The 26225-nt window shown below is 38.0% G+C and overlaps 1 protein-coding gene across 1 annotated transcript in view; it reads right to left on the minus strand.

Moving 5' to 3' along the window:
• The window catches only part of PPP1R21 (protein phosphatase 1 regulatory subunit 21), a 58630-nt gene that overhangs the window by 25548 nt on the left and 6857 nt on the right, over positions 1–26225 (minus strand). Inside the window, exons 2-13 of the mRNA XM_045827664.1 lie at positions 23482–23550; positions 20294–20440; positions 17896–17997; positions 16376–16540; positions 16137–16195; positions 14639–14733; positions 10911–10963; positions 10052–10201; positions 6684–6785; positions 6508–6596; positions 4408–4544; positions 150–242 (exon numbers count right to left, since the gene is read on the minus strand). Coding sequence (XP_045683620.1) covers positions 150–242; positions 4408–4544; positions 6508–6596; positions 6684–6785; positions 10052–10201; positions 10911–10963; positions 14639–14733; positions 16137–16195; positions 16376–16540; positions 17896–17997; positions 20294–20440; positions 23482–23550 — 1261 coding nt within the window. The remainder of the gene's footprint in view (positions 1–149; positions 243–4407; positions 4545–6507; positions 6597–6683; positions 6786–10051; positions 10202–10910; positions 10964–14638; positions 14734–16136; positions 16196–16375; positions 16541–17895; positions 17998–20293; positions 20441–23481; positions 23551–26225) is intronic.

The following is a 26225-nucleotide window of genomic DNA, read 5'->3' on the forward strand; positions in this document are numbered from 1 at the left end:
GCTTAGGCACTTCAATGGAAGCCAAATGCTACTAAGCCTCTATCTGGGGTCTATTAGCCTTGGCAGTATTTGTTTAACTCTCATTCAGGCAGATCTGAGAAAGTAGGATGAAGGTTTTAAGCTTATTTATGTTCTTTTCCAAGCCTCACCTTTCATGACATCATGAAATCCATGCAGAGCAGCACCAACATTTGTTAAGACGGAACTGTAGTTTGTCCGAAGGAGTCCATCTGGCTCCGTACCTAGGAAACCAAAATCACAAGCCTAAGCATTCTCCCAGAAGACTTCACCTGAAAAACTGACAGCCCACCATCTCCCTCTACTTTTAGGAAGAGAAAGAATGAAGACCACTTGTGAGATGTTGAAAATAATAGCTCTTTAAGTCATTGCAGGCATATTTAGATATAATGGTGATAAATATAGAAACATCTAACTGATCTACATCTCCCATGTCCACAAATATTTTTAATGGTTAAGAATCAAAATGAAATTTCTAAACAGGATTATGTCTTTCATGATTCTTTTGGAAAGTCTTTGTGAATTTTTACCTTGTTATTATGTAACACATTCTTTCATTTTATTCTTTCCCTGTACATTATTTTTTTATAAGCATCACTAAAAACACTATTATTTAAACATCACAGAGTTCCACTTCTGGATGACAAAATGAGCAGCTAGCTGTATAGGCCTGCTCTCCAGCACAGCTGGTGAAAATTATTAAAAAAGCAACCATTCAAAACTCTGGAAATGATCCTAGAAACATACAGCAAATGAGACATTTATTCAAGAAAATCTATAATAATTTGTAAGAACAGTGAGTCTATGATATGAACCAAGACCCAATGCCTCCCTCTCTCCCTGCCCCTACCAGCTCATAAAGCAGAAACCCCACTCCAGACTGGCACAGCCGAGAATACAGGACTCCCTCTCCCTAACACCAAGCTGGAGAATTACAGCTCTCCTCATGGCCCCAGGTACCTACTGCTGAGCAAAATTGAGAGATGGGGGCTCCCTTCTTTCACAGCCCCAACTCATGAAATGGAGGCTCTAACCAGGCGTGGTGCTGCTGAGAACATGGGACCCTGATCACCCGTGCCCAGCTCACCAACAGGAGTTCCATGCCCAAACAGGCAAGGCAAGGATACCAGGAACTGTGGCCCAACTCCCTCTACCAAGTGCTCAGCTACAAAGTGCAGGGGTGTCGCTCTGAGAGGAGGACATCCATGTCCCTTCCCCCAGCACCAGAACCATGGCTTAGAGATTTAGCCCAAGTTGGAAGCAGGCCTTAAAAGAGAAAACTCTAAATCTCTTCTGAAAGGAAGTGACTTCATTTGCAAGAGTATGGAAGGGTTCAAGCCTAAAGATAAATGCTCAAAAAATGATGAAGCTGGTAGCAAAAGGAGGAAATTGGTAATTCGTTAAATTAAGAGGAAATTGGTAATTCATTAAAGATATAATCTAAACTGTAGGCTACCTGGTTTACCAGAGAGAACCAGAGAAAGAGACAGCTAAGAAGAGCCCTCCTGGGTTCAGAACAAATTTCAAACACTATCTCAGAAATTACACCTGCTAGGTACATACTAGGTCTATAACCAACTATTCCTACAAAAGAGCCCAAATTAATTAGATCAGTCTCTGGAGCAATTTATGCCCCACAAGGCATTGTTGAAAACAAGAGAGCCATCAGCCAGCATCGGTGGAGCTTAAATCTGGGTGTGATTAAAGAAGGAGAGAGTGAAAGAGAGTCCTGTCAAAACCACTGTCCTCCCTGGGGTGACTCTGCATGTTAGGGTGCAAAAATTATATTCTGAAAACTACAAAATAATGTTTAAAACATTAAAGAAGAACTACATAAATGGAAAAAACATACCATGTTCATGGATCAGAAAACCACACTGTTAAGATGACAACCCCATATTAGTTTCCTAGGACTGCTATAACCAAGTACCGCAAATGGAGTGGCTTAAAACAGCAGAAATTTATTCTCTCAGTGTTAACAGTACTACACTCCCTCCAAAGGCTCTAGAGAGGAATCCTTCCTTGTCTCTTCCAGCTTCTGTTGGCCCCAAATGTTCCTTGACTTGTGGTAGGATAACTCCAATCCTTGCTTCTTTTCTCGTGGCCTTCTCCCCTGTGTCCCCATCTCTCTTCAAAGCTCTCCTTAGAAGGACATCAGTCACTGTACTGGGAGGACTCTCTCTAAACCAATAAGACATCATCTTATCTTGATTACATCTGCAGAGATTCTATTTCCAAATATGGACACTCACACAATTACTGGAGATTTGAACTTCAGATATCTTTTGGAGAGACACAGTACAACCCAAAAAACTCCCCAAAGCAATCTACAGATTTAATGCAATCACCATCAGAATCCCAGTTAACTTCTTTGTAGAAACTGACAAGCTGATTTTAAAATTCATATGGAAGTGCAAGGGACCCGCAAAAGCCAAGATAATCTTGAAAACAAAGAACAAGGTAGTTCTCCTCTCACTTCCTGATCTCAAAACTTAGTACAAAGCAGCAGTCCTCAAGACAGTGTGGTGTTGGCATATGATAGATACAGAGATCAATGAATTAGACTAGAAATAAACTGATACATCTATGATCAGAGGAGTCTTAACAAGGGTGTGAGGACCATTCAATAGGAAGAGAATAGCCTTTTTAATGAATGGTGCTGACACAAGCAGATGGCCACAGGCAAAAGGTAAATTGTACCCCTGCCTCTCACCATATACAAAACTTAACTCTAAATGGATCAAAGACGTAAGTGTAAAAGCTGAAACTATCCAACTCTGAAGAAAACAGGGGTTAAGTCTTCATGACCTCAGGTTTGACAACAGATTTTTAGATATGACACCAAAGGCACAAGCAACAAGTAAATAAACTAAGCCTCACCAAAATTAAAAACTTCCGTGCTTCAAAGGACTCCTTCAAGAAAATGAAAAAATAACTCACAAAATGGCAGAGAATATTGTAAATAATATATCCAATAAGAGATTTGTATTGAGAATATATGAAGAATGCTTACAACTCAGTAACAATAAAAAGACAGCCTAATTGAAAAATGGAGAAAAGAGCTGAATAGACATGTCTCCAAAGATTATATACAAATGGCCAATAAGGACATGAAAAGATGCTTGACATTATCAGAAACAAGAGAAATGTGAATCAAAACTACAATAAGATACTATTTCAAAAAGTCAGATAATGCTACATGGCTAAACTAAAAAAGTCAAATAATAAGAATTGGTAAGGATGTGGAGAAATTATATGTTGCTTGTGGGAATGTAAATGATGCAGCCACCTCGGAAAATAGTCTGGCAGTTCCTCCAACAGTTAAACAAAGAGTTACCATTATGACCCAGTAATTCCACTCCCAGGTATATACCCCAGACATGTGGAAAAATATGTCCACTCAAAAGTTGTTCACAAATGTCTATAGCATCATTATCAATAAGAGGCAAAAAGGTGAAAACAAGGCAAATATCCATCAACTGTTGGATAAATAAAAGTGGTATATCCACATGATGAAATATTATCCTTCAATAAAAAGAAATGAAATATTGATACATGCTACAACTAGGATGAATCTTGAAAACATTACACAAGATAAAAGAAAGAAAAGAAAACAGAAGACCACGTATGATTTCATTTACAGAAAATGTTTGGAATAGGCAAATCTAAAGACAAACAGCAGTTATTGCTTAGTGCTGAGGAGGGGCAAAAGTGGAAGTGAGAGGGTGACAGCTGAAGTGCACAGGTTTCTTCTTGAGGCAACGAAAGTACTGATTGTAGTCATGGGGTACAAATCTGTGAATATACTACAAACAACTGAACTGTATGCTTTAAAAGGGGGATAAGTTGTATGGTATGTTAATTATATCACATTAAAGCTATTACAAAAAAAAATCCCAGTACCAGGAAAATCACAGCATTTAAAAAAAAAAAAAAAACACATCATTTAAACTGAGGTCCATCCAGTCCCTTGAAAATACTTTTTTGAAATAAGACCAAAGGGAAATGAATGGCATTTTTACTCCCCTACACTACTTGTTGGAAAGTCACTATAATTCTTTGTCTTTGTTTTGCCCACCTCCACATAAAAAAAAAAGAAATGAAAGGGAATTAACATTTAATGCATGTCTTCAATGTCTAATACTATACATTCTTAATTTAACTTAAGAACCATATTTGCCTCCATTTTATAAATGGGAAAACAGGTATAGAAAAGTAAGGTTATTTGCCCAAGTTCATGAATGTGTAAGGGGCTGGAAGGTTTGAATTTGAGTTTTTCTGACTCCAGGTCCTAAGTTGTTCTCACTCAACCAAGCTAAACCATCTCCCTCTTCTGGCTTCTTGTTCTCTAAGTTTTTTAAGTTGAACAGTGAAAAGAAACATACTCACTTGGCAAGGCGAGAAGGCTGACGTAAGTCTGCAGCTTCTCAAACACAGCTGTCATCTTTTTCATGTCCTGAGACAACTCTAGATTCCTGGCTCTTAATGCAGATGTACAAAGAGAAGACTCACATTCTTCTTCTAAACTAGGAATGGGCAGATATTTAAAAAGTGAGCATCCTGAACAATTTTCAATTAGCTGTTAAAAACCATCTAAATCCACAAACAACTTTATTCAAAGATAGACTTTACAAGAAAAAATTGATCTCACTTATAAGGTTTTGTTTTTTTATGCCATGATATATACACCTGCTAGTTGCAGTGTCCCTGGAGTAACAGAGGACTAAATGGATAAAAGATAAAGGCATGTGTCCATTATCTTTCCATCCTGAGCAGCACAAAAATGCACCCCTTAAAAATATTTTCAGGAGGAAAATATTTCATGGACTGAAGTCCTACAGAGAATTAATCAAATAGAAACTAATAGAGAGAATCAAGAACTCTTCTTAGTATGTTAAGTTGCAAAAGCCATACAGATTGGAAAAAACAAGCTATAGACTCAAATCTAAAAGTAAATGGTTAACGTTCATAAAATATATTATATCATTTTCAATTTTATATTGTTACTGTGGAAAACCCAATTATTAGTTTTTAAAAATCCATGTGGACTCAACGCTATAAAGAAAATGTTGTAGGTGATCAAGTAAAATGCTTTTAAACAACTAGAGAAGTGATTAGCACAGGACTGATAATCATATCCTTTTCTTTGACCTTGCCACTTGTCTTCCTCTACTTTATTGATGGCGTACAGCTTCATTCAGTGCAAACCTGTTCACTACTAAAGAACATGCCATCTTGTCAATTAAAGTGGTATTTAAACCAATGACAAAAAAAATTGCCTAAAAATACAAATACCTGATGAGGTAGTGCGAAAAGCATATGAGACAGAACATTCTAAGACCAGGAATCTTAGATCAAGAAAGACCTTATCCAGTCTTTCTAAAAATGTAATAGTGAAAAATAAGAGAAAAGAAAAATACATAACTGTTTCAAGTAGTAAATACCATTCTGCAATGGTTCTTAAACAGATTCTTCTTAAAAATAAGCCAAATCAATAAGGTATATTGACTTTAGTGTTAGTTTAAGTCATAATTCCCTGATTTCCTAAAATTCTTTCATATGCATAAATCATAGAATTTACTGAAATATCTTAATAGGTTAGAATTAAAAAATAAGATGGCAATGAAATTTTATGTTTTTGAAAACCTAAAACCTACTACCTTAATTTTTTTATAAGAATTTACAACTATAATTACTTGTATATTTTCAAAACCTGTAAGTAACTCACTTATATATTTTCTAAACCTCAGTTGGCAATATACTATAATACATGTATGTTCTTATTTTTCTATGTTCCATTATTCTTTGGTATTTTTTTAAAGGTTAAACCTTAGGATGAAAAGATTTAGAAGAATTAGAAGTCTTGGTAGTCTTAGACCATAAGTATCAAAACTTTCAAGCAGTATTATCAACTTTCCAGTTATATAAATTATTCTCACTTGCCTTTCCAAACATATTTAAGATGGAATATTTAAGGTTACTAAAACACATATCCTATAAGGGCTAGTGTAATAACGTTTTTAGTTTAAAACTTAAATAAATTAGTAATAATAAGAATATACCATTTCAAAGAAACCTAAAGATTATAGATCCAAATGTAGACATTAATTATTATAAACGCCACCTAGATATACATATATTTTCTGCAAAAAAAAATAGTAAATACCCCAGACGGAAATATTTCTTGCAATAAATGTGTCATTTACAATCACTGAAAATAATAATTCATATAGCATTATGTGGTTGTAGTAGTAATCATAGTATAGAATTAGTAAAAAATATCCTAGCTGAAGAACTACAATTCTATTTTCTTAAATACAAGTTTATGCTGCTCAAACCATGGTTTCCCTTTTTCACAGAAGTCCAAACTGGTTGTGGTGCAGAAAAGTCAGGCAAATCACAAGAAGCCATGTCACTATTTTATTAACTCCAGCGCAGCCAGGGGACACCCCACAATTCCCCAAGCTCCCTGGCCTAAGGTGTAAGTACCTTTTTAACTGATAAGGAAGAATCTTCCTAAGAAAACATATGTAAGAGGTTAAATGCTCTGAGAAAGTTTTCAATTTCACAGTTGTCTCCTGGAAAAGAAAAACAATTTCAAGATTAACAGTGTTATTTGACAAAGAGGAGCTCCCACTCCCAGAAGTAAAACAGAAGAAAATTACCAGGACAGTCACAGTATCTTCAGTAATACTTTCAAACAAATGAAGCATTCCTTCCTCAAGAGGGCGGACATAGGACGCATTTTCATGAAGGTATTGTGAGAACTGAATAGAAGGGAAAGAATTTAGTTAGATCGCTGGAAAATAACAAAAGCCAACATATTGGTAAATGGACTCACTGCGTTATAAACCTAAATTCTTTTAGAGAATTTTTTTGGGGGGAAATTGGCTTTTATACAGAGATGCTCCCCTCTGAGAGTCCCAGCTACTACCCCAAGTCCCCGCCCAGTGCAAACAGAGGACGGAGAAGAGGGTGACAGAGTCAACAACCAGGCAGGAGGCACTGCACTACAACCAGCACCAGCAGACCTTTCCTAAACACTTGCTTCTGTCCATAAGGGTCCCCACTTTAAAAAAAAATTGAAAATCAAAACTGTGTGACATATTTTTGTGTTATGTGCTTTGTTTTTAAACAAGTCTTACTGAGGACAGCTTCTTATTTTTACTGTATACAGTATTCAGGGTCACAAATTCCAGGAATGTAATTATCATCAAAAAGAGGATATAAAAACTTTGTCACTGATACTTTAATATTTACAAAGAATTAATTCAGTAGGAAGAATAGATTCAGAAACAATCCTACAGGCATTTAAACAATTTAGAAGTGAAATGTTAATTTTTACTCGTGAAATACTTCAATGATATAAGTATTACATAATGGCTCAAATTTTGATGTCTCAGTAAACAAATAGAAAATCTCATTCTGCAGAAATGTGATTCATTTAGCCCTGCAACCAACTACTCAAAACATATGGCCCTAGACAATTTACCTAAATCTCTTTGGTCTTTGATCTTTAAAGCTGTCAAGGATGAACTCTAAGCTTGCAGGTGTAAACATCTACTTTAAGATTCTATAAATAAGTCTGAACACTCTGGTCATCTTCTAACAAATGGTGTCTGAATCTCCTTCAATATTACAGGCTTACTAGAAAATCGCATAGGGCCTTTCAAAGGCCAAAGCATGGATGGTACAATATTGAGAAATATATAAATTTTTCAAAGTACTGAAGTATTTCAGATAAAATTAAGATAAATTAAGATAAATTAAGATAAAGACAAATTAATTAAGATAAAATTGCAAGGACACATGGACAAAGCCAAAGGGGGAAGGTTCAAGGGTGGGAGGTGGGGGTGGGGAGGGGTGGGGGCATGGTGCGGGGAAAATGGAGACAACTGTACTTGAAGAATAAAAAATTTTAAAAATTTTCCATAAGCTAAAATCCCAATAATGGACAGAGAACCAGTATTAAATAGAAAATATTTTTGATATTATAGGAAGTATAAAAGAAAATAGAATTATAATTTATATATTACATATATAAATTTATATATAATATTTCTATATTATTTATGTCTTACTTATATATTATATATTATTTATATAACATAATTATAATTATAAAAAAATATCATTATATTAAAATGTTGCGGTACTGTTTTCCAGGTCTTCTGATAGCTTTTCCCAAGAGTGATATTAAGAGCATTTCGAAGACCCAAAAGTTTTTATGAACTTCAATCGATTTGTGGAGTCACACCAAAACTGATGAAACCAAGCACCTACTGAAGCTTCTTATGTGTAAGACATAATGATAAGGATGATGACAGCTAACCTTTATTAAATGCTGTTCTTAGTGCTGTACATGTATTATCTCATTTAATTTTTATATATACACGCATGCCTGTAAGGTAGGTACTCTTATCCACCATTTTAAAGATGAGGAAACTGAAACACAGTTTCAGTTGAATAAATTGAAGGGCTGAATAAATTGCCCAAGGGGTCACAGAAAGCAGCAGAGCTAGACTGGAACCCCGAAAGTCTGACTGCAGAGGCCAAGCCTTTGCAATGCTCACATAACTGGTACTTAGGGGATCCATGGACATAACGCAATTCAAACCATGTGATGCACAAAAGCAAGCTGGGGTGAAGACTCAGGGAAGTAGGAAAAATGGCATGACTCATTTCAGGCTGGCACTTAGAGCACATTTATGGCAAGATCCCTCAACTTCCTCCCTGTAGGGACCACCTCCCAGAGGGCCCTGATGGTCTCTGCCTCCTGCTAGTTGTGGCTTTGTGACGCCTCCTCACGTCCTGCCTCAGGGTTGGTCTGAGTGACCAACACAAGATGGCAAACGTGATGGTAGAGGAAGACACGCATACTCCCTGTGCTCTCCTACTCCACGAGTTGCTCACGTCCTTCCCTTTTCCAGGGGAAAGAACGTGTAACCCACTTTTCTCCTCCTATTCAACTCATGCTCATTTTTCAAAGCACATTCAAATCACCACAGACTTTCCCAGACACCAACCCTGACAGCAATCTCTTCCCCTAAATGACTTCATGTTGTTTACAGGCCATAACCACTCACTAACACACTAAAGTCTTTTGACAACTCCCCTAGGATTTAGCTTCTTAAGAATCTCCATGTTTGCACAAGTGTTGGAGAGGCTGTGGTGAAAAGGGGTCCCTAGTGCACTGTTGGTGGGATTGCAGACTGGTACAACCACTATGGAAAACAGTATGGAATCTTCTCAGAAAACTAAAAATGGATCTGCCTTTTGACCCAGCAATTCCACTGTTAGGATTATATCCTAAGAACCCTAAAACACCAATCCAAAAGAACCTATGCACCCCAATGTTCAAAGCAGCACAATTTACAATAGCCAAGTGTTGGAAGCAACCTAGATGCCCATCAGTAAATGAATGGATCAAAAAACTATGGTACATTTACACAATGGAATTCTATGCAGCAGAAAGAAAGGAGCTCCTGCCCTTTGCAACAGCTTGGATGGAGCTGGAAAGCATTATGCTAAATGAAATAAGCCAGGCAGTGAAAGACAAATACCATATGATCTCACCTTTAACAGGAACCTAAACAAAACAAAGAAACAAGCAAAATATAACCAAAAACACTGGAATAGAGGACAGACTGACAGAATTCAGAGGGGAGAGGAGAGGGAATTTCAGGGGAATTTCAGGGGAAAAGGGGAAGGGTTTACAGGAATGAGTATAAAGGACACATGGATAAAAACTAGGGGCCGGTAGAAATGGGAGGGAGGAGGGGAGGGCTGGGTGGGTGGATTGGAATGGGAGTAAAAGACAGAAAATTGTACTGCAACAACAATTTAAATAAAATTTAAAAAAAAAGAATCTCCATGTTTGCCATATTTTATCTTGAGAGTAAAGACTATGACTTACAGTTTTTTCCCCATGCCTTCCACAGTACTTGGCTGATGCACAGAAGTGGTATGAAAATGAGTAATATGTTTCCCTACTTATTTAGGGCAGACAAAAGGTATCTTGAGTTACATTTACCCTCTGATTCAATGGAGATATAGTGTCAATGGCAGAATCAACAGGAAAAATCTGAATCCTCTGTTCTGTGTAGGTGTGGAAGTTCAGGAGAGCCGTCACAAGATCTCGAACAAAAGCCAGGGCCTGCCCAGCTATGTCCCGCATCTTCAGCTTTAAAATGAAAAATACATAATTAAAGTCAACTATCAAAGTCTCATTCTCAAACTACTTTATTAAGCCTGCTTTTGGAGATAACATTTGAATTCTAGTATAATTATTCACTAATTTAAATTTATTCACTCCTACTTGGATTTTAATATCCCCATCTAAGTAAATTATAGTAGAAAGCCACCAGCTTTGGCAAACATACCTCCCCCACTTAACCTAGACCATTTAGTTGCAAGGTCCACTAACCTAGAAGAAAGGTATGTCTCAAAAAATGAGTACATCCCACAATTCAGCTCTAATGTTATTGGACAAGAGAGACAGCAAAAATCTACACCTGGGATAAGTGAACAGCAAATTACAGAATTTTTATGAAAACATAGGAGAGCCCTGGCAGGCAGGTCCAGTGGTTAGAGCACCGTCCCAATGCACCAAGGCTTCTTCGCGTTTGATCCCCAGTCAGGGAGTGTGCAAGGGTCAGCCAAGGGATGCATGAACAAGTGGAACAAGTTGATGTCCCCCCACCCCGCTCCCTTCCTCTCTCTCTCTAAAATCAATAAATTAACATTTTTTTAATGTTTGAGGAAGTAAAGCACAAGTTAAATACGATGGTTCAGTGGTTGAGTGCACTAAAGAGAGGCCCAAATCAGTTATCCTTGTTTCTGGAAACTGACATGCATGTTGCTCAAAAGAAAAACATGTATTTCATCTTTACCTGATGTCTCCTATTGTGGACTGGAACATTCAGAGCATTATACTGAATATATTCTACAAAAAAAAAAGTACATTAAATCTCTCATTTTACATTTATAGAAAAGCAGTTTAACTGCAAAATAATAAATTATTTGCAGCAAAATCGGCTTTACACAAGAATTTAAAATTATCAAAGTCACAGTCTAGGAGAATAATAGAATTTACAGTCAGTTGTTTCTCAGATGAAGTAATACCTCTAATATTATTTTTACCTTTAGAATAAAAAATACATAAAATATTTAAAAACACCCTTTTCTGTTTCTAAGAAATCCTTTCAAAAACTGCTTTAGGACCTGTCAGGATTACTTGCAAAGGCTCATGGTGTTCATGTTATGCCCAGTCATTTTTCTAAATACCCTGCACCCAGCTGCCACACCAGTCTTCCAAAACACCAGTTTTCATGACACCATAATATTTGAAAATCTATCACTGTCTGCTACAACTCATCCAATGACTGAATCCTAACTTTTCTGGGCCAGTTTTCCTACCTTTCTCACGGTGCTCCTCTCTACCCTAGAGTCTGTCCTCAACCTTGGACAGCTTCCCAACACCTGGCCTCACACTTCCTGGACCTCTGCGCTTTAATGATCTTTGCCTCCCCTAACCTCTGCACACCATTTTGACCTCTCAAACCTTCCCTCCTCTGCTTGTTTCCTCAGTCAGAAGGACCCAGAGCCAAAATCCGATTCAGAAAGTCCTTACACCGTTCACATCCAATTCTCTCTTATGTCCCTATTTCTGTTAAATCAGCTTGGTCTCCCAATCACAACCACAGTCTCTGCTTTCCTGTCACATCCTTTCTGAGCTTTGCTTGTTTTCCTTCCCATCCTGGTCTGTCATTTTCAACAATGTTCTTGCTAACTCAGAACCAGATCAGGGTCCACAATAATACAATCTAACTAACTAAAGGAGGGCTTCAATGCTACTGAACAACCCATGATTTCATGACTGTGTCCCTGAAATCATACTTTCCATGATTTCTACTCCAAACCTTTTCCATTCTAAGCCCCTAATACCATTCATCCTCTCTTCCTCTGCCTCATGGATGGCTTGGCCTCCCCACATGACGCCAAGAAGGCCAGAGCCAAAGCACAAGGGCTTCTTAGAGTCCTCACCTGCCACCTCAGTCTATGCGTTCACATATTCTTTCCTCAGTTAACCTTCCTCCTGGCCCCTACCAGTAGGCCCTTCTCGGTCTAGTCCATCAATCACCTCCTCCTTACATCTTCAAAATTACCTCATTACAAAAACAACAACAACACTTATTGCAGCTTGTTTGACTCTTTCTCCACTGTGACTTTTCCCCCTTTACTTATGTCATCTTTAGTCTCTGCCCTTGCCCGTTCCCTGCACACACAACATTCCTTTCACTCTGCTAGAGTAATAAGCTCTTATTCTTTCCTATCTCCTTCATTCCCACTGCCCCCAAAACAGCCTGTCTGCCTGTTTCCTCAGCATCCACTCCCCTCTAACTCTTGTGGGAGCAATCTGGTGTCTCCTGCATGGGAGCACTTCTCTCAAAGCCACCAAACCCACTGCCTTTACTGTCATGACCCTCCCTGACCTCTCCACAGCAATGTGCAGAACTGGCCAGCACCACCAGGTGGAGCACTCCCTCCTCTGCTTTTATCCCACCTTTTCCCCAGCTCCTCTTCACCTCAGCCCCTCCCCCTCCTTATCACTGTGATGGAGAACTCTCCAAGGACATTGCACAAGTCTCTGGGCTTTGTACTCCTCATTTCCACCATTCCCAATAGGGGTGGCAGCCTCATCCATCCCAAGAAGGTCAACATCATTTGCTCTCCAGAGGTCTAGGCTTTTATTTATAAATACATGCACCAATAGGTAATAGATATACAACAATCTATCTGTCTGAATATTAAACAAAGCTAACTTTATCATCTTCCGCATAAACCTGTTCCTCATCTGCTTTTTGATTTCTGTCAATCACACCACACCTTTCTGCCACATTGCCTCCTCCCTCTCTCTGGCCTCCTTGCCCCTCCCTGACAACTCAGGCTCAAGCCTCCATGACAGCACCCCAGGACTATCATCACAGTAGCCTGGGCCCCTTTCCCCACTCCAGGGTGGTCCACACTCTTGCCAGATCTCACCATGACATTCCCTGGATCAAAAACGTCTCCAAAAATCCCAACTGCCTTGCCAATTAAGTCACAGTTCCTCTCTGCCCACAACTTTGAGTCCAGTCCCACCCACCCTTTCAGCACTTATCTGTCATTGCCCTCTTCACTTCACTAACTATTGGTCAATAGACCATGCCAGCACCTTTTGTCCTTTGCACCACACTCCACGACTTCCCTGGTTCATTCTCCCTCATCTCTGCATAGTAAAACCTCCCCACACAGCCAGTCCCCACTCAAAGCACACTTCTTCCAAAAGGCTTCTCCAAACAACCCCACCAGCAGTAATCTGTCCTTCCCACTGACTCCCCAGGAGGTTCTCTATGGACTAGTTTAACTTGTGTTTTGGGCATTTCTATAATATATGTTATCTCTCCCCTACTGAACTATAAATTCTCTGATGGTAGTGATTTTTATGTTATAAATCTCTGCATCCCCAATGCTCCCTACCCTCCGGGACATTGAGCAAATGATCTCTAAATACTTCAGAGCTAAAAGAAACAATCCACAATGACATAATGATCTAAAGCAGGGTGACAACTAGTATTGGAAAAGAAATGATAAACACAAAAGAGCTTCAGAAGGAAATTATTAGAACCTGATGACTGATAAAAAATGACAGGAAAAACGAAATGCCAAGGTTTCAAGTCTTAAGTATCAAAGTACGCTCCTGCTATTTACATTAATGTAGAAACTGGAAACAGGTGTTGTTTCCAGAGGAATTTGGGGTTTTGATGCAATAATGGCATAATGCTGATTATAGTGTTAGATCAAACTGCTGTTTTTCTTTGGTGTCTTTTCCTTCCTCTTTTTTTCCGTCTTCCCTTAGAAATATTTAGAGGAAGTAAAAAAACTGGTTCAATCATGTGATTATAAAAAAGGAAATGTGTAATTTTTTAATGTAAGTTTCAAAACTCAAACAATTAAACATTTACTTTGTGTTCAAGGTTCTGAATTAATTCTTGTCTAAAGGTTACAGAATCAGCACCTATTATACATGTAAGTTGAATTTGTTTTAAAGTCCTTGTTGTTGCTCTTGGCTGCATAAATGACCAGACCACTCCCAAAAGGAACAGGAAGCAGGACTTAGCCGGAATCAGCTCCCTAACAACCGCTGGGGATCATCCAAGGACTAGGAGATACCAGGCTGAGAAATCTACCTCCTACCCCCACCCCTCTCCATCGTGAACAACAACTTTTCTTGTACAAACTTTTGGGTACTTTATGTGTAGGCTGGTTTTTACCTTGGGATATACTAACTACAATTTTAAAATATGTATTTGAGCTTTTTCAAAAAGGCTAGCTTTGGAGTAGTTATATGACAATTTAAAATCTCCCTATGAAGAAGAAAAAATGAACAAAAATTTAAAAATGAATAAAATAAATTTCCCTATGAAATATAAGGGCCAAACCTGATCAAAAGCAGAAAAACCACCCTTCTGCTGAACCAGTGAAGTTTTGTGCCAATAGACAAGAAATAATTTTGATTAGTTGGCTACCACAGAGAGGTTCAAAGCTACAAATAACGAAAAGTGTACATAATACCTACTTGTATCATTAAAAGGTACTTTTTCATTGATGACTGATAAGGATTCCTCTAATCTACCTGACAAATCTTCATGAAGATTCTTTAACTGTAATTGACTGAAAGAAAAAAATACAAAAGCACATTATCACCAATTAAACAGTGGATCCTCATTTGCTTGTTACCTCAAAGGCTAGTATCAGGCTTTCAGAGAATTGTGCCTGACATCCGGGATACTCTTGGTGGTACAGAATTATTAAAAGATAAAGATAAGAAAAATACCAAGCCTTGATTCTAAAGCACCTGGGACTTTTGTTCAATAATGTTGAAGTTTGGAAGAATTTACCATTGTCTCAGTATCTTCTATAATTTTAAGTTGATTTCCCTAAGTGTAATGTAATCTCAGAGTCATTTCAACATCACACATTTTCTCTTTATGACACATAAATATTTGTTCAAGTATGAGGGTTAAATTCTTTGTAAGATTTTATTTATTTATTTTCAGAGAACGGGAAAGGGAGGGAGAAAGCAAGGAAGAGAAACATCAATGTGTGGTTGCCTCTAGCTTGTCCCCTACTGGGGACCTGGCCTGCAACCCAGGCATGTGCCCTATACTGGGAATCGAACCAGCGACCCTTTGGTTTGCAGGCCCACGCTCAATCCACTGAGCAACACCAACCAGAGCAGGGTTAAATTCTTTTTTAGGCATTCTATCTTTTTTTCCTTTGGCTCAAAATCTGATTAACTTTCTGAATTTGATTCAATTATGATGCATACGTCTAAACCAAGCATGTAATTCTACCAAAGTAACTGCTGAAGAAACTCACTTGACTGATTCTATTAAAATCTAAACTATTAAGTCATTTATCAAATAAATGTTGGAGAATGCCTTTATCACCCATAGATATGTAATATTTTAAGATTCAGATATCTCCAAATTAGATCATATAACCTCTAGTTTATTCAAAATGGACTATTAGCTCTGAATAGTGTGGATGAGTGGACTGAGTACTGGCCCATGGACCAGAAGGTTGCTGGCTCAATTCCCAGCTGGGGCACATGACTGGGTTGCGGGCCAGGTCCCCGGTAGGGGGCGTGTAAGAGGCAACCGATCCATTCTCTCACACATTGTTTCTCTCCCTCTCTTTCTCCCTTCCCCCTCTCTAAAAATAAATAAATAAATAAAAAATTTTAATGGACTATTAAAAATTTGCCATAGTGATTACCAGCCAGTTTTCCTGCCTGGGACTACCAAAAGACTCTCTCTTTACCGTAGTCTAAAACAAAAAGCATCTAGTCTTTAGTCAAGGAGCCCCGGAACACTATCTGCCATGACCCAAAACATCTGCAGCTGAGGACTACTGCATTGCCTCTCTACCACAAACGCAGGAGGCCCCAGAGATAACAGAACTGAAAAGGACCTACTCCCATGTCATTTCAATCATGACAGGAGCTGCTAAACCAAAACTTAGGTCTTCTGATTCTTACTTCAGGGCCCTTTGGAATTCACATTTTCACATACCATTCTTCTGTTCGAAGCCGACATTCCTTGGCCTCCTTTTCTAGAGCCTGGGATATTACCTGAATTTTAGAAGACAAAGAACAGCAGATGGCTCGGACAGCAGATGAGAGCACACTTAGGAGACACTGCAGGCAACATCTCACCTTAAATGACTAACTTTATGTTCTATAATGTACACAAACAATGTCCAATAGCCTTGACTATTTCTTAAAGTACTCTCATTTTAAGCTTGGGCTTACTTCCAGTTTGGCCTTGTCATTCTGCAGTTTCTCAATGGTTTCCATGTACTTCCTCGTCAGACCATCAACCACAGCTTGGTGCTGGGCTGCCTCTGTCTCCAGAGTGGCCAGCCGACTCCTCAGCTCTGCTTCCACGTGCTTGTGCTGCTCGTCAGCTTCAAAAAACTGAAAAGAAAAGATCACTTTCTCTTCTCATAATATCCTAATATGTACAAATGAAGAGAAAAACAACAGCAATGACTACTGATTAAGCAACTTCCGTATGGCTCCGCGTGCTCACTGTGCCAAACCCGCACAGGCACGATCTCACTGAACCCTCCCCGTCCGTCGGCGGTAGTGTTACTGTCAGCCCTCTGTTACAGATGGGGAAACTGGAGCTCAGAGGGGCACCGTAACTTGTCAGATGTCTCACAGTGGGCATGCGGTGGAGTCGGACTGGAGCACAGGAGATCTACTCCAAAGGCTATGCCTCCTTCCTCCCGGTCTCTTGAATTTCTATTTCAATTTCTGGTACACAGATAATTCAACTGCCCAGTGTACAACTTTTCTATTGGCTTACCTTCCATAATTAAATAATCACAATGCAAATAGATGTTATTCCTAAAACAGGTAAAGCTCTTTTCCTTAATGAGAATCCATACTAATTAATAATTATGAATACTTAACACAAAATGCACTAAAGTCAAAAGTTCACTTTTTAGCACAGTCAAAGACTGAGAATTAATGGATATTTACTTTCTACTGTTTGACTCTGTCACCATTTCTCACACACAAAAAAATCAGAAAGCAGCCCTGGCTGGTGTGGCTCAGTGGATTGAATGCCGGTCTGTGAACCAAAGGGACACTGATTCAATTCCCATTCAGGGCACATGCCAGGTCCCAAGCAGGGGGCATGCAAGCGGCAACCACACACAGATGTTCTCTCCCTCTCTTTCTCCTTCCCTTCCCCTCTGTCTAAAAATAAATAAATAAAATTAAATAAATAAATAAAATCAGGAAGCATAGTTGGATACACTACACTATGACTGTTATAATATGCTGACTGGAGGCGAACAAAGATTATTGAACATTCCATAAATACTTGGGGGCCTGCCATGAGTGCGACCCAGTTCTGGGCCTGGGTATACAACACTGACATGATCTGTACCCTAAAAGTCATTACAGATTACCAGATAAACAGTAATAAATTAAAAGGTAAACACTACTTATTCATAAGCCCCCATCTAAATGATCTAATGAATTATTTCCTAAATAAAATAGTGCTCAGTATATTTCTGTATTGTTAAGTTATAAAGTTATTCTACTGTCCTCTAAATAAATGTGTACTTCACATATCCGTATTAAGACATGAATGAGATTTAAGAAATGAACGACAGTGACATAATACCTACCAGCCACGGGAAACATTAAAACACCCACACATACACAGAACACTCTACTATCCTGCACTGATTTTTCGACATTCCAGATCATATGACCCATTTTTAAATTCATATGGGAAAACAGAAAGATCTTCTCACTTGTATGTGCAACCGTTCATTCTCTTCTATCTTCTTCTGCAGATCTTCGTCGAAGACACTCTTCTGCTCTTGACTCAACTGAGAAGAAGAATCTCCACTTTTCTGATGGAAAGAATAAGTTATGTCCACATAACTTTCATCCTTTAGAGAAACATCCTAAGGCACACAGATTCTCTATCACCTTAGTAGCTTGTCTCTTCTACGTGTTCATCATTCTCACACAATCCTGCAAAAGGTATACAGTCCATCATTTAACTTTTCCTACGTGACAAGTTGGAACTGCAAGTATTGCAATGGGCAGGAAAGCTTAAAAAAAGAGAGAGAAAAAAACAGATAAGGATTGCTATTCTTTGCAGATGAATTCAGGAGTAGTTTTGTTGGAGGATAGAGAAGACCCCAAAAGCTAGTGATATAAAAATAAATATGCTAAGAAATATCATTTCAATTTGATTTTGGGTTTGGGAAATGACAGTTTTAGCAATTCCATGAGTCTGAGTTGTTAAACTCCTCTAAGATAAATTACTTAGCATTCACAAAGATACAAAAGTTCGCATAAATTTCTAATTAAAAAAATAAAATAAAGCTGTTATAAACAGAAGAAAAAGAGCTCAAAGATTATGAAAAATACCTTTCTTTTGCTTGTTTTTTTTTAACCAATATCAACTTTTCTACATAGAAGAATAGTGCTATTTAAAAGAGCTAGTAATGAACATTTGTTTTCATGGAATACAAGAACTGAGGCCATTCAAGTGACAACCTAACAATAAAACTGTGTTCAGACATCAGTCAGCACCCTTCTCTGCCTTTCTTGTGCCCTCACTCCTCACTTCAAATGAAGTCACTTACTGATCCAATATAAACCAATGATTAGAAAACTCTGTGAAACAGAGTAGCTATATTTAAAAAACATATTAAATATCCATCCTGTTTGGAACACAAGAAGTACACAGGGAACTGCTAAATTACATACTCTGTGTCCTCAGTGCTTCCAAGTTTGGATAGCTTTAATTAACATGATTTCAGGAGTGTTACACCTGAACCTCTGCTGAAACAGCCCTGGGAGGGATCTCACTAAATTGTGGCACACGTTTCAAGCACAGATGGCTATCCCTTCCCCAAGGGTCTTTCGAATTTCCAGAGCATGTGTATTTTGACAGTTTCTCAAGTGATTCAAATACATTGCTGTTTTGCCAACTCTGTTCCCATTTGAAAATCACCACTCTTGAGAATTCTTCCATGTAAAGGAAATGCATATGGAAAGGTACTAACACATAATTATGTGGATTGCCCATCGTATGGCAAAAGGAGTCCCAGACACTTTTACATAACCCCATGATCACAAAAAGAGTACCATCCCTATTTAGCTGACGGATAAACTGAGGTTACAAGGCTTAAAAATTTGCCTGAATTCATAGAACTATAAATGGCAAAGAATCCAATCCTGTGCTTTTCTCCAAAGCCTGCATTCTTCCTGTAACACTGTGTTGCTAGAGTTACTGTGAGTCTTCCTCTTCCCACCCTGCAACTCTACTATGACTGCCTCATATCTGCACATTTGGGGGTGCTGTTCTATATACACACATAGACTTAAAGATTCAATCACTACCCTTACCCTTGAAAAATGCAACTTCTCAAAGTACCAGATCATCCGTATCAGAGCAGTAAGAATCTTGCCTCACTACATTAACCATAAGGGAAAAAGTTTATTTTTACATCTTGGGACAAGAATACCAAGCTGGCCTAAGAATAAACACTATGAAAAAATATCTAGCTCTGTTTGATGTGGCTCAATGGGCTGGGGCACCGTCCCACAATCCAAAAGGTTGCTGGTGCCCTGGCACATGCCTGGGTTACGAGCCAGGTTCCTGATTGGGGCATGTAAGAAGCAAGAAATAGATGTTTCTCTCCCTCTCTTTTTTCCTCCCTTGCCCTCTCCCTAAAAATAAATAAATAAAACCTTTAAAAAAAAAAGAAAGGAAAAATATCTACAGCAAACTTACTAGCCTAACATATATAGCTGCTACTTTCACATGAGCAGTTACACTTTTACAATATTTCTCTTTTTATTTGCCCTATCTTCAGTTAATGGCAACTTAGTGTAACTGAAAGATAAACAATTTTGACGAATATGAGATATTCCTTTCACTGATCTCAGCCACTAAATCAAGTATGTGCATGCTTGCTCTTAATAAATTCTTTTAAATTCACGTTCATATGAAAATGCCTCTAATACCTAGAACACATGAATAGTAAATATCTGTTTTCTTGACCCAATACCCAGGTGTAATAACGAAACATTAGAGAATTTGGAGATGGGGCCTTCTGTTACAGGCAGGATGGCCCATAGCTGTCTGTAGCAAACGACAAGGTTGCACTACCTTGCTTCTATTTGACCTACCTTGTTCTTCTTGCCTCGGGGTTCACTCAGAGCCAGTTCGTCTTGAAGCAGTTCTACCCTCTTGGCAAGCTGCAGGTTTCGAAATGTCAAACTGTCCATTTCCTGCTGTAATTTTCTCAGTGACTGATCCTTCATTTTCAGTTGTTCCTACATCAAAGTGAAAACAAACTATTCTTTATAATTTAGCCTGAAGGTTTAAAAATGAAAAAAAATTATTCTCGTTTCACCAAAATATAATCAAAACCTCTTGCTTTAGGAAATTCAAATTGCATGTTTATTATTCTGGTTCCTATGTTTTTAGCTCTGTTTTGTGGCAAAAATCACTTTTTGATCAAACCAAGTACATTTAAAAATAAAGAGTATATATACTAAAGAAACAAGACTGTCATCAACTTAAAGTAAAATACCCACAACAATCCGTTGTTATATAATGTTGCTATGTGTGTGTCTGGCAGTGAGGGGACACAAAGCCTGAGGCTACAATTTTATGAACTTGAATTTTTAAAGGGAATCTCAGACTCAACTGATGATGCCCTTCAGTAAGCAAGAACAGCCAGAAATACATTTGTATTCATTTTCTTCTATAAGTCCTCCCTGAATTTAAGTCAAATGAAATCTTTTCAATACACTTAATTTTAAACTACTGTACTCTGATTTGTCAGAGGTAAAAATCATTGTTATCCTAACATAAGAATATTTTCAGCTACTGTTCTACATTGATTGCCTTTAAAGTTAAGTGAAAATAGAAACAAAATCTAAAATCCAAACAACCTAACTTCTGCTGTCCATTCTGTATTGTTTATACCATAATGGGATAAGAAAATAGGAAATTAGAAAAATATTTAGTTTCACTCTATTGTTAAAAATATTATTCTAACTACATTTCACTTACGATATTCTGACAACTTTGTATTTACTGTCAATCAAACATAGATGGTCATATGCTACTGTATATTTACAAAACTGTACTTTTACTACTTTTACTTTAAAACCACTTGTAAGCTAAGAAGAGGTCAAGTTTTAATGAATAAGTGATTTAAATGTATTGAAACAGCAAACTAAAAACCACAGGCTGATGTCTGCAATCTACTGACATTTTTATGTTGAGAGCAGGGCTAGAGTGATAGAATAATGTTTCCAGTAAGAAGAAAAACATTGTTCTTTCTATTGTTTGTTTAATAGCCCTTGATTTTTACTTGAAGTTCAATGGTAAACTCAGTTCTACTCCATGTCTGAATTATCACACTTCGAATTAAAGAAACTCAAATCAATGAATGCTTATTGTATCCACAACTCACTGAAGAGGCAAACCCAATATAATCAAAAGCCTACTATAACAGAAGACATCCCAGCATTCCTATTGAGTAGCTGTCATACTTAACTGTAATTATAATGACCACTGCAATGAATAGTAAAACAAAAGTAATTTCCTTACATCCCTATAATTAGGTAATCACTAGCTGACTAATGCTCCAACTCTATTAACTAATCATTAATTTCAGATGACATCTTTCCCAACCTCTCTGTAAATCCTAGTTTGTGCAATGGGGATAATAATAATGTTATCTGCCCTCATACAGTTACTGTGAAGACTGAGATCATGGATATAATGTATTTAGCAAAATGCCCGACACACTGTGAGTTCTCAGTAAATAGAACCTGCTGTCAACATCAGCACTGCCACTGCCACTATCACAGAGCTAATCAAACACAACCAGCGACAGGAGGGTGTCAAACCAAGAGTGGGCTACAAAGACAAGGCAGGAAATACATTCCCCAGTAATAGGTTTTAAACATCATTAGGAGAGATAATGATCATTTCTTCAAAGATTTAAGCATAATGATGACTTGACTAACAACTCCTGACTATAAAGCTTATTTTTCATCGTCTCGGCTTGGGCACAGACAGCTCTGGAAGTATAGGTAAGGTATCCTGACCCATCCCAGCCCTGGGTCTGTGGAATAACACCTGAGTAGGGGGCACTCTCAAAAGACATATTTCTCTAGTGTTGGGTTCAACGCATGCTAAGTAAAAGGACACACTTCTGGGTGTCAGTTAGCTGAATGGAGCTATGGCACTGGTTAGCGGCTACTCCCGAAAGAGATAAGGGTAAAGGGGATCCTAATCCCTTTGGTCTAAAGAAGGGGTAAGGAAGACAGCCAAAGAATGAGGTAGGCAGTATACAAGGGTGGGCAAAACTACAACAGGTTTTTAGATGTAATACTACAAATAGTGGGTTGGCCAAAAAGTTCATTTGTTTTTTTCTGTTACAGTCAGGCTCCAGTAGTGCTTAGTAGTCTTTAACTTCATTCAAAATAATACAATTTATATTGTGACAGCTGTCATATCAGTGTGCATTTAAAAAAAACTTACCAAAATTGGTGAATTTTTATGTAGTCATTTTAGTTATTGAAGATGGAAGAAAACATGCAACATTTTCGACATTATGCTTTATTTCAAGAAACGTAAAAGCACAACTGAAACGCACACAAAAGAGATTTGTGCAGTGTATGGAGAAGGTGCTGTGACTGATCGAACACGTCAAAAGTAGTTTCCCAAGTTTTGTGCTGGAGATTTCTCGCTGGACAATGTTCCATGGTCAGGTACACCAGTTGAAGTTGATATTAATCAAATCGAGACATTATTAAGAACAATCAACATTATACCACTCAGGAGATAGCCAACATACTCAAAATATCCAAACCAATAAAGTTATTGGTGAAAATGAAAAATGTGTCTTTTTATTTGACAGAAGAAATTAAACAGACTTTTTGTCCAACCGAATAATACAATAATTTGGACTAAACGCTTCACACTTTCAAATCCATTTATTAGGACACAACCCTCTGACTGGATACTGGGGATATAAATATGAATATGACCTTGTCCTCCTCAGAGTATTATCTAGTGGTCCAGATGAATTTAGCTAATAAAGGCCCTGAAGTATAAGAGAAATGCATTAAAGTCAAATAATACTTTTTAAAAAAATTTTAGCCAAGAAAATCAAAGCACGTAACATTCATCCTGAAGGAAGTAAGAAAGTTAAACACAAATAACTGTATTACTCATCACTATCCCTAGTGAATTAGCATCAGAGTTGAGACTTTAACCCAGAAAACCAGCCAAATTCCCTGCTTTAGGCACCACCACTCACTTCACCTCACAATACAAATCCCCTGTTGCATACCTTTAAAGCAGCTGAATTTGCTTGTTCATCCACAACACCTTTTTTCAGAACCTGATTCTGAGCCCGAAGCTGAAAACAGAGTAAGTGATAATTAAGTTTTAATTTAATTTAAAGTATCACTTATAGCAAAAAAATCACTTACCATTACTTTACAGGAATCATAACACTGAGTAACTATCTTCTCACATACATATGAGAACAAAAATATTAGCCCAGAGGAGGACAGAAAGTACCATCATTCTGCCACTTTACAGATAAATGCACAGTGCCTTAGCCACCCAATGACATAAAACACATCACTTGTGGCAAAATTGAGACTAAAATCCATATCTCTCAACTTGTAGCACATGGTTCCTTCTATGAAACCAAGTCATCTCCCTAAATAAAAACTACTATTTTCCTTGAGACTCTGGCACACCATTCACCTGTAAAATATATACAATTGGACGAATTATGGAGTAATGATTCTATAGAAAATCAAAGTGTAAGGCATCCACATACCCAGCAGGACACTGCACCTAATATTAGTTGTGAAAATGTCATCAAGAATGGCAAAGCTGTCATCAGGCATCAGCTGAGACAGTGTAGCAAAAGCAACTAAGAAGCAGGCTCAATTTAGAAATAATAATAATAGCAGCTAACATCCTAATGCTCATTACATACCAGCACTGTCCTAAGTGCTTTACACATAATACTTCATTAACCCTCCCAATCCTGTGAAGTAGGTACTATGTTACATCCATTTTACAAGCAATGCTGAGGTTCAAGCCCCAGCAGTTTTATTTTTTAAGATTTTATTTATTTTTAGAGAGGAAGGGAGGGAGAGGGAAAGAAATATCAATGTGAGAGAGACACATGGATCAGCAGCCTCTCGTTCATGCCTGGGACCAAACTGCAACCCAGGCACATGCCCTGACCAGGAATGGAACCGACAACCCTTTGCCTTGCAGAATGCCGCCCAACCAAGTGAGTCACTGGTCAGGGCCTGCTCTGCCATTTTACTGGACGATACAAACTTGGGGAATTCACTTAACCTTTCTGAGACTCAGTTATATGGTCTATAATATGGGTAAATACATCTACCTGATCTTTCTTCTTCCGAGGTTGCTGTGAGAACCAGATCAAAAATATGTAAAAACACTTTCTAAACCATAAAGTGTTCCACAAAGGAAATAGAGCTCTCATTTGAGAATAGAATACAAAAGAGAATAGATATACTTACCGTAGTTTGCCTGGTACAAAACAATGCCCTAAATGACGTGGGGGAAAGAAAGAAGTAAAAGAAGTGGCCCCTGTCTTCAAAGAGCTTACAATTTAAAAGGGAAGATGAAAGATAACTAGCCATCCTAGAATTTTCTGTTAAAAAAAAAGTTTAGACATTAAATTCTCTAGAACGGGAACTGGCAAACACTGGCCTGCCATGGACAAAACTGGCCTGCAACCCGTGGAACAGTTTGACTGGAACACGGCCACGCTCATTAGTTATGTATTGTCTGTGGCTGCTTTGGAGCTACAATGACAGAGACAAGCAGTTAAAAACTGTACGGCCCGAGCCTAAAATATTCACTATTAGTCTCTTTACAGAAAAAGTTTGGGGACCTCTGCTCTAAAAGTTCAGAAGAAAGAAATAACACTGTAATGTTGACTTCTGTCATGTAGTATTTTACTTTTAAGCAATATCAGCATACTCTTGGATAATGTGTTACCTACATAGCAAAATTCAATACATACATTCAAACCCATCTAGCCAAAAGGCAGCAATGCCACTTAGGTATCTAGTCTCATTTCATACCCCTGTCCTAACACTGATCTATGATGTCTTCTTGGAGTGGTTTTAGAAGCTCCTAGTGACTGCTTCAAAACCTAGAGATGAAGCTTGAAATCTGAACTGTAAATTTTCTGTAGGACCAGAGAACTACAGTAATAAAAAAAAGAAAAGAACCTCACCTTTCACTTCTAAGGCACATTTAAAAGCTACCTGTAGCAAACTGAACAGCCTACTTTGTTAAAAAGGAAAAAAAAAAACCTTTCAAATTACTGTTGTTTGGAATTTAATCTGATTATAATGAAAAATGATTTGGATTTTCCTTTTGAAAATAGTTTGCTAAATTAGTAACAATTCAAACATAGTTTTACTATATGCATAGAAAATGCAGCTACCAGAAATATTTATCTAAAAATACCTTTATTATTTAGTAGGTAGAAAAGGGTGACATGGGATACTTCATTGCCACGTGAATTACACTTTGTGGCATTTGGCATTTTCCTGCCTTTCAACAGCACACTGGTGCACCACTGAACCAGCAGCTTGTCAAATGCTGACACTGCTGTGATCAGCCTGGTCTTTCACAGTCTATTTCTCCTCTCCAGCATTCACCACCATAGGGAGGCAAACACGTATTATTCCTGCTTCAGAAATAGATATGATGACCAAATGGTCCCTAATGCCTCTGAGATAAGCATGGAGACTCCAATGCACGTGGATGTATCTGAAGTCTCTGTTATGACAGGAAAACGCTCCAGAAGACGTGCACCAAGCTCTTCCATCCCATTCAGCAGACGGACAGTACCTCTGAATCCCAACTCTCAAGCCCTCTTAGTCCTTTTACACCTCATTTTTCATGGTCTTGTAATTTTTGGATTAGCTTTACCTTCACTCTGAAAGCACAGCCCTTCCTCTTTTTGACCAACCACATCCCATCCCAAACTATTGTTTGATGAGCTTATTTCCTACCTCTGGTCCT

This window comes from Phyllostomus hastatus, unplaced genomic scaffold, assembly GCF_019186645.2.
Source record: "Phyllostomus hastatus isolate PE091 unplaced genomic scaffold, TTU_PhHast_1.1 phas_scaffold_78, whole genome shotgun sequence".
NCBI classification, from domain to species: Eukaryota; Metazoa; Chordata; class Mammalia; order Chiroptera; family Phyllostomidae; genus Phyllostomus; species Phyllostomus hastatus.